The 10296-nt window shown below is 36.3% G+C and overlaps 1 protein-coding gene across 1 annotated transcript; it reads left to right on the top strand.

Annotated features, from left to right (window-relative positions):
• Positions 1-3325: 3325 nt before the first annotated feature.
• LOC119821802 (vomeronasal type-1 receptor 4-like) lies at positions 3326-4243 on the top strand. The gene has a single exon (XM_038340918.1). It carries the CDS (start codon positions 3326-3328, stop codon positions 4241-4243), a length of 918 nt encoding a protein of 305 aa, XP_038196846.1.
• Positions 4244-10296: the final 6053 nt, after the last annotated feature.

Raw genomic sequence — 10296 nt, 5'->3', positions numbered from 1 at the left:
TCCACAAACACATCAAAATTTGGCATCTTCAGTACTTTCTTCCATCGTTTTATATTGATGTTTATTTTTATAACTTGCTTATTGTTCTCTATGTTTTATTCGCTTACAAAATAGCAAGTTTCCTTAAGTCATTTTCTTTCTTCATAATTTTTATTGGCCCTAAATCTCCCTTTCCACCATTTCTCTGTGATCATTTCAGTTCATACTGTCCCATTCCTTACTCCTTCATCTACTTACAAAATATGTGTATTGTTTTACCCTCCCCAACCCAATCCCAGACCTTCTGATGGGCTGGTTTCAAGTTTCGTGGTCTCTACATACACCCACTCTATGTAAACACACATTTCAAAAAATTAGAAGCTCTGAAATCACACTTGGCACTGCGATATCTGTCGTTATGAACTTGAAGTACATCAGTTAATAGAGTAGTTTCTGTGTCTGATATAACCATTCTCTAGGGTGCTTTACAGTGCCAGTGCCTAGGGATAGGGAAACTGTAAATCTCTGGTAGTTTCTAAGGTCTCAGCTCATCTCTTCACTCTGTTTAAACTACTTTAGATACCAAGATTCACTGCCAGTTATTGATTGTCCATCTGGCTGCCCCTACATGGTTCTTGAGTATGAAGAGGCAACAGTGTCATCCCAAGGGATGCTAGATCCAGTTTGGTGATGATTCAGAGATTCTGCTCTGTTTCTGCAAAGAAACCTCACCTGATTAGAGTGCTACAAACCACAACATTATACCGTAATTGCTCAGCCATCTTTCCATGAGCAACTTATCAAATCCAAGGGATTGGTAAAAGTTAAACCAAAAAGCAAAGCTTTTTGGTGTTACTGCTTTATGAATAACTGACTGTTCTTTACTGTAGATGTTTTGTTGTAGTTTACTCCCTTTCTGTTACATATTTGGGGATTAATTCCCTAGATCAGAACAGTTTCCCACTGGTCAGGCCTTGTTCCTCTCTCCAAGGTAAGCACAGAGATTTGCCTTCCTGAAATTATTTTTATCAATAGGCATTTGGTTAGTATTTAGGCAAGAGCGTCTCATTTAAGATATTCATAGATTTCTAAGGACATAGAATTACTACCTGCCCAAGCTGCTATTCTGGTTTTACACCATGACCAGAATGACTGATAACAGCATAGCCTGAAACTGAAAATTTAGAACCCTGGGCCTCTCCTTCCCTTAGAGCAGTAAGGCTAACTCCAGACCTAGGTCCATAAAAACTGCAGCATCTGATGTATGTGCTATCTAATCAAGAACAATCAGATTCCCCTAGGTTGCCTAGTTACCTGATGACCTCTGTGCTTGTTGAGAGAAGAGAAGTGGTGCGCTGATTTCAACAATTGATGTCCTATTCATAATTTTACTGAAAGTAAATCTTTTAGTCCTTTACTAACCATTTAAAAATGCAGTGTAGCACACTAATCTTCACCTCTAGAATTTGTTGATGATTTAATTCTTTTCTTAACTAACTTTCTTCATTATTAAATTCACTGGACGTGTACTAGCCACTCCCATGGATATTTGAGTGTGCATGTGAAAACACTTATTTTCTATGGAGAAAAAAATTCCAGCCCTGGAACCTGCTACAGCTGGTGAATTGCTGGCTTTAAGGGTATACATTACTGGGAACATTTGTAATGGGTAGGACAAGGAGGAACGATGGAGAATTAAGGAACAATGTAGAACTAAGAACAATGTAGAACAAGGAGAACAAGTAGAGGGTGGAACAATGAGTAATGATGGATTGAAGGGAAAATAATAAAGAAACATGGACAGATGATTCCTCTTATGAGTAGAATTCTTACCACTCAGATATTTATCCTCAGATTTCAAGTCCCCTTTTAGCTATTTGTGGTGTCTTTAATTGAACACCGAAAGGGAGTCCCAAAGGTGAAAACTTTTAAAGGCTCACTAAATTGGAGAATGTTTTGCCGACACCTTTTTTCACAGGAATAGTGTCTGGTGTCTTGAGAATTTCCACCTAATCTATAGGCTGTCTAAGTCACTGCCTTCTTTTGTCTCATTTACACTATATACTTAGGAGTGGTAACTGATTATCCCAGACATAAGTTAAATAGAAACATGAAACATGACCACAATAGCTATCATTTATCAAATATTCTCTTTGCCTATGGTAGTTTTCCTAGTATATATTGCATGCTTTTGTTCTGTTGTACATTCTGTGAGATTTAAAGATACTAGAAGTCCCCATCTTTTTAACAGTCATGAACACTTGTGTTCATATACGTTGTGTATATATGTTGTCTATATGTTGTGAATTTTCCTAAAATCTAATTTTGTAAGGAGCACAAACCTTAAATACATCCATTCTTAATCTATAGCTTTTAACTTATTTCAAGTTGTCACCAGAACCATCAGTTCTATATGTTTTATGTTCTTAATAATTTTTCTAGTGGAAGACAATTGGATGTTGAGACCTAAAGATCATTCAAAAACCTCAAAGTTCAAATTGAGAGTTGGCTTTAAGAAACTGCCTGAAGAGAAACACTTCTAAAAGAGGTACCTCTAAGCATTTTGCAAAGATGTTCCAAAGGCAAAGAACCCAGAATAAGTACATCCTTGTTGTGAGTTGCAGGGAGAAATACAGCAGTCAAACAATTTAACAGATACAAAAACATGCAGTTAGCTGTACAGTTCAATCCACAGTTTTTAGAACAGCATTGGGAATTTTCTCACAAGGTTTGTCAGGGAGGGTATACGCCAATGAGGATGAGTTTCAGATAAACCAAATATGGATCTAGTTGAGACAAGATAGAAAAACTTGTGCTCTGACACAGGACCATAAAATTATTCTTAATGATAATATACATTTCTTATTACTTATATTTTAATTTACATAAGCTATAGATTAAGAATAGATGTGTTTAAGTTTTGTGCTCCTTATTGAAGTTGTATTTTCTTATATAATGTCTATTCAATATCAGTATGTTCTGGAATTGTTTCTTTGTATGGGCTGTCATTTTGCCTTGTTTCTTGCAGGTCAACATCATATTGTCCAAAATGCTACATTTTCTATGAAAATTAATGAATATTCTTCTGTTAATACATTCATTTTGAAGTATTGAGCAATGTTAGAATAACATATATGGAAAATAACTACTATCATAATTTTGGAATGAAGTTTTTTTATGTTGTTCTGGCTAGCCATCAACTATTGAAATTAAAAGATCCTCTGTTTAAGACTCTTAGAATTAAAGGTTTCTTCTTCCACAACAAAGCTACAAGTATTTACTTTATTCATTCTGCCAAGACAAACAACTTGCCCATAATCTAAAGGAAATTATGCTGAATCACAAGATGCAAGTAGAGAGACTCATAGTTGGACTCGTTTTCTTATCACAAACAACAATTGGAATTCTCGGAAATTTTTCTCTTATATTCTACTATATAGTCCTTTACTATAGAAAGTGTTCATTAAAACCCACAGATCTGATCCTTATCAATCTATTAACAGCCAATGTCTTGATCATTCTCTCTTTAGGATTGCCCCACACAATAACTTCTTTTCTGTTGAAGCAGTTATTGAATAATTTTGGATGTAGCCTAATTTTATACATTCAAAGACTTGGCAGGAGTGTGTCCATTGGAACCTCCTGCCTCCTGAGTATATTCCAGGCAATGGTCATCAGTCCCAGAGAATCTTGTTGGAAGGATCATAAAGTCAAAGTTGCCAAGTATATTGGTTGCTTCATTTCCCTACTCTGGGTATTCTATATATTCATGCAATTCATTTTCTTTAACTACCCATTTATTAAAAAGACTGACAAAAACATGACAAGAACACGAGATTTTGGATACTGCTGTCTTGTACTGTACAATGAAAGTGACTTACTCTTTGCAATATTGGTAGTGTTCCCTGAAGTCCTTTTTTCTTTGCTCATCATCTTGTCTAGTAGCTTCATGATTGTCATTCTGTACAAACACAAGCAGAGGGTTCAATACATCCACAGTTTTCATGGTTCCAGAAGAACCTCCCCTGTGTCCAGAGCCACACAGAATATCCTTGCATTGATGTTTACCTTTCTTGTTTTTTATACATTATCCTCCATCTTACAAGGCTGTCTTGCTTTTTGGTATGGTCATACCTGGTGGCTGATGAACATCACTTTCATATCTTCTCTGTGTTTTCCCTCTTTTGGGCCATTCATTCTTATGAATCATTATTCCACTGTGTCCAGATACACTTTCATCTGGAAGAGGAATAAAAAAATTTGAATTCTAATCCAAGTATGTAAATTGTTCTGGAATGGGTGTGAGTTCACACAGGTCCATTAAAAGAATGCAGAGTCCCTCTAAAAATGATTTTAGCCTTTCTGTCTGCAGCCTCTTTCAGACAGATGCTCTCTGTTAGCTTGAGACATTTTATATTTTTAACCCAATTATTATTAACTATATCCAAGTTTTAACAAGTTCATTTCCAGATTCCTAAATATCATATCTGAGTCTCTCAAAGGGACAATACAAAATGTAAATTCTTTATTATGAATACCACCAGTTTTTTCCAAAAGTTTTTTCCAAAATCAAGTTTTGCATAGACTTTGAATCCCTAGTGAACTTTAAGGTAACACTTCAAAGAGAAGGTACCAAATAGGATAGCAATCACCAAACACAGATCAAAGAAGGCTAGGAGAAAACACTCAGAAGGCAAGTCAGTTGTAGCTCTGTAGGCATTCTCCTAACAGTCCTTACAGTACACAGGTCAATTTAATTCAGCATTTTTTTCTATGGCCCAATGCCATTTTTCAGCAGTTGCTCCAGATTTATTAGCATTTAAAAATTTATGGTTAATAAAAAATTTTGCAGTATGTCCTGTGGGTCCTCATATCCCCCTTCTGTTTAACAAACATCTCCTTTAGAGTGCAATTAGATTTTTCTACAATGCTTGTCCTATAAGATTATATGATATCCATGTAATGTGTTTTATGTTGTAATATAATTTGTTTCATATTACAGGAGACATAAGCTGGGGAACTATCAGTTTTAATTTGTATCAATATGCCCATCATAGCCATTCTTTAATAAATTTTTAATTATAGAAACAACCTTTTCAGAGCTTAAGGCAGATGCCCATTGAAATCCAGAGTATATATCAATAGTATGATGAATGTGTTTTAATTTTCCAAATCCTGCTAAGCGAAATACATTCTTTTGCCAAATTTAATTTCTTTGTGTACCTTTAGGATTAGTTACTTCAGGTGAAGAAAATTTATTATACAAAGAATAAGCAGTATAGATTTTTTTCTAATTTCCTTAGCTTGTTGTCAAGTAATGGAAAATCTTTTCCTTAAGTCATTACTATTAACATGATGATCATTATATAATTCTGAAACTTCAAACACATTTCCTATCAATAATTGATCAATTTCTTCATTTTCATTTGCTAATGATGTAGGAAACCCAGTATGAAATTGCATTTGGGTAATATAAAGGGAGCAACTTCTTTCTTGGATTGCCTGTTTTAGTTGCATAAAAGTCAAAGTCAATTCTGAATTATCAGAGCAAGTTCAGCAGTTTCTATATACAATACCAACCTTTCTGCATATTGAGAATCAGCAATTATATTAAGATGTTCATTAAAGTATAACAAAACCATCAAGATTTCAAACAGCTCTAGTTTTGGAACATAATTATATGGACTTTGAGTTACTTTCCTGATATTCCCTGCATTATAACCAACCATTTTCAATTTATTTGCATCTGTACAAAATGTAAGAGCCCCAGAAATAGATGTCCTTTTCACTATGCAGGAAAAAATCCATTCCTTTCTTTTGGTAGACAATCTGCCTACTTTTGGGGTATTTGTTGTTAATTTCTTCTAAGAAACTAATACAAGCTCTTTGCCAACACACAATTGCAGAATTTTAGCATTAGTATAGGATACCACAATCTCTACTGGATCCACACATGACAGTCGATGAAGTCTTATGCTTCTTTATGATTAGATTAGAAACTTTCTCTTTATAATTCTTTAATTTTAATTCTGTTTGTGAACTAAGAAAATCCACTCAAAAATATTATCCTCTCCTTGGATGATGAGTCCAGTAGGAAGATTGGAAAGTAAATTACTAAAATAATCGGTTGTGAGATCCTATTGATCCACAAAGGCATTTTGTAGTTTTGGTTCTATCTGGGTTAATTCCATTTCAGCCTCAGCTATTCAATGTCTTAGACTATTTAAATATAAGTCACATTGGAAAATTTGAAACAAATTACTCAGCTCTTTGACAGACAGTTCAATAGTAGGCTGCAACTAGCTTTATATCATACAATAATTTTAGAAAATCAGTAAGATCATGTAATCTATCTCTTCTAATCTGTATCTTTTGTGTTTGAATTCTCTGTTTATTCAATTTTAACCTCTAAATAATTAAGAGAATCTTCTCTTTGTATATTTCTGTAATCCCCAGCAGGGCAAAATTTTCCGTACCACATTAAATAAATTTTCTAATATATCTCTATCAGAAACAGCAAAATATCAACCATATACTGATATACAATAGATTGTGGAACTCTTGTTTACATACCACTTCCATGTTGATTTATAAAATATTGATAAATATTTGGTTTATTTATTTAGAATTCCCTATGGGAGGGTATTACAATGATATCTTTTTTGCTGACTGGATTGTGATTTAAATAAGAAGTATAACAGCAAATTTTTCTCTATATTGTCCTTGTAAGGGAATAGAAAGAAGCAATCTTGTAAATTAATTAGTCTAATTGGCCAATCTTTAGGTAATATAGAAGTTAAATGAATTCCAGACTATAAGGAAACCATAGGTTTAATCATCTTATTAATAGTCCCCAAATCAGTCAACATTCTCCATTTTGTAGATTTCTTTTTATTACAAATACTGAAAAATTCAAAGAACTTGTAGTTGACTCAATGTGCTTAGCATCTAACAGTTCCTATACCAGATGCTCAAGTGCCTGCAATTTTTGTTTTAGCAAAGGGCCGCTGCTCTACCCATACAGGCTTTCTAGTCAACCTTTTAAAGGGAAAGCAATTGGATTATTGGTGGTAGTAGCCCTTACTCCAAATTTGGATAGTCAGTTCTCATTTTGTCCTGCTGTTGGACAACCTGTGTAGCCTGGTATTTTTCCTGACATTTTTTTTCAAGATATTTTCCAGAAACATGCCCTATTTTAATCATTTTAGGAGCTGATTTTGAAATTGTAGGAATATTAATTTTAGTTCCTCATTGTAGTAATAAATTTCTCCCCCCTTAAATTCATTGATATATCAGACACATAAGGCTTTAATAGTCTTACCTGTCCTTCAAGCCCTGTGCATTTAACCCACGTGACACTCTTTTACCTGTGATAAGGTTCCAATGCATACAAATTGAGTACAAACTTCTTGCAATGGCCATTTGGATGTCACAATTCTTGAGAAATTAGAGATACATCAGCACCAGAATCTAATAATCTTTCAATTTCAGTTCCATTTTATTTTATTTTTAATTTCAACATTTCATCACTGATGACCTTTTGCCAAAATACCTTTTTCCTAGTGCTTCCAAAACCTCCTCTCCTATTTAGTGCAGCTGCCTGCCTTTTAAATATAGGCATAATAATAATTAATCAATTCTATCACCAGCTTCTATTTGAATTGCCCTTTTCACATAATCCATAATCTTAATTTCTCCCTGGTAACCTTCATCTATAGTTGTTGGGCATACAATAAATCCTTGAGACATTAAACTGATTCTTCCCAAACATGTTTCTACTCTTTTGGGAAAAAGAGGACCATTAAGCCCAGTAGCTATCCTATAACAAAGAATTTGTGGACATAATGTAAGATGTTTACCTACTGCCAATTCTAAAGCTGAGCTTGCTGGAGTAGCATCCATTAAATCTCCATGCTTAGCCTATATTTCCCTGATAGTTCTCTTGATGAGTCATTCCATCCCTGGCAGGAAATTGATAGGAAGTGTTGTTTGTTTCTGGACCCTGAACTAAGCCCATCATCTAGAGTCCCAATGATAAAGGATTACTATGCATTTTTCTCTTTAATCTAGATACATTAGCCCAGACTTTGTTTCCAAAATCTCCACATTCCTGTGGTTTGAGGCTTTCTATTCTGATCATCCTCCAAAGATATATCTTTCTTTGTATCAGAATGATAGCAATTTTTCCTTAAATATTCCAATTTTCCACAGTTAAAGCATCTTGTATTCTGAGATCTAAGACCTTCAGCTAAAACTTAACCTAATTACGTTAACATTATACCCTGTAGGTCCAATACCAGCAGTAGCTTTAAATCACTGCTCTAACAGAGCTCCCTGAGCCTCCTAGGGACAATTTAAATATTGTTTTAGCATTCTCAAAAGCCAAAGACTTAATTAGAATATTCTAGTGGACTGAACCAGCTACCTAGGCCAGAGTGGGCCTGAAGAAGCAAGCTCCATGGGAGCAGGAGCCAGGAGCCAATCCAGTCCCAGGACACTGGCAGATAAGGATTCAGCCAGTGATCTGGTCCAGAGACAGCGAACTCCACTGGAACAGGTACAGGGGACTAACTTCTGAGCAAGTGAGCCATAGCCAAAGACCTCTGAGGATCAGGAAATGAATCTGGGACCTTCAAGGGAGTAGACCTAAGCCAGGAGCCTGTGGCTCTGGACATGAGTCTAGACTCTTTGAGTAACTAGGCCTGAGCCAGGACCTTTGCCAGTCAGGGTGTGAATATGGGACCTCCGAGGGAGTAGGCAGGGACCAGACCTCTCTATGGGGCCAGGTTAAAGTCTGGGACCTCAGAGGGAGTAGGCCTGAGCCAGGACCTCTGTGGGTCCAGGTGTTGGTCTGGCATGTCGAAGGGAATAGGCAGGAACCTGAAACCTCTGCAGATCAGAGTGTGAGTCTGGGACCTCTGAAGGAGTAAGCCTGAACCATGTCCTCTGTGGTTCGGGGTATACCCAAGACTGGAAACTCTAAGGCAGGACCAACTCTAAGCCAGGGACTTCTGCAGGAGGGGATCCAGACCAGTATTTACAGAAACAAGTCAAAGCCAGTAACCTAGGCCAAAGTAGGCCTGAGACAGCAAACTCCAAGGGAGCAGAGCAAAGCACAGGAGCACTGAGCTATCTCCAGGAACATGGAGTAACCAAAGGGGGTAACTAGAACTGTGTCACTGACTGTGGCACAAGGAACAACCATCTGAGCTTTGGATTTACTGGCACCTACAAGATTATTCAACAGAATCTCAGACAACCCCAACCATATCTATTAAAGGAACAGATAAGTAGAAAAAGTAAGAACAGATACAACACCACAAAGAGCAACAAAACACCAGTAAAACATAAAGACCCTACAAAAGCAAGACTTCAACAACCAAATATAGATGAAGCAGAAGAAAATGACCTAAAATAACTTCAAGAGAATGTTTGAAACTCTTAAAGAAGAAATATGAAATTCTCTTAAAGAAATGTAAGAAAAAAACAAACAAAAAATTGGAAGGCATCAGCAAATCCCTAAAGAAAACCAAGAAAATTCAATCAGACATATGAAAGAATCTATTCAAGACTCGCAAAATAAAATAGAGACAATAAAGAAAAAACAAACTGAGGGAATTATAGAAACAGAAATTATAAGAAAATGATCAGAAACCATAAACACAAGCTTGAACAATAGAATACAAGAGATGGAAGAAACAATCTCAAAAGCTTAAGATACAATAGAGGAAATAGACAATAGAGGAAATAGACTCATCAGTTAAAGAAAACATTAAATGTAACAAAAGCTTAACCCAAAATATCAAGGAAATATGGGACACCATGAAAAGGCCAAATTTAAGAATAATAGGTATAAAAGAAGGGAAAGAAGTTCAACTCAAAAGCACAGAAAATATCTTAATTAAGGGAGCCATTTTAGGGTTGGCAAGAGACTTGACTCTAGAGGGGTTCCCAGGTGTCCAGGGAGATGCCCCCAGCTAGTTCCTTGGGCAGCCAAGGAGAGGGAGCTGGAAATGGCCAGAACCTATAACCATACTGATGAATACCTTGCATATCACCATAGAACCTTTATCTGGCGATGGATGGAGTTAGATACAGAGCCCCACATTGGAGCACCGGACTGAGCTCCAAAGGTCTAAGTGAGGAGCAGAAGGAGGGAGAACATGAGCAAGGAAGTCAGGACTGCGAGGGCTGCACCCACCCACCGAGTTGGTGGGGCTGATCTAATCAGAGCTCACCAAGGCCAGCTGGACTGGGACTGAAAAAGCACGGGATAAAACCAGACTCCATGAACATGGCGGACAATGAGGGCTGCTG

This window comes from Arvicola amphibius, chromosome 8, assembly GCF_903992535.2.
Source record: "Arvicola amphibius chromosome 8, mArvAmp1.2, whole genome shotgun sequence".
NCBI classification, from domain to species: domain Eukaryota; kingdom Metazoa; phylum Chordata; class Mammalia; order Rodentia; family Cricetidae; genus Arvicola; species Arvicola amphibius.
Note: the sequence above shows the minus strand (reverse complement) of the source record. Positions and strands in the feature narration are given on the sequence as shown.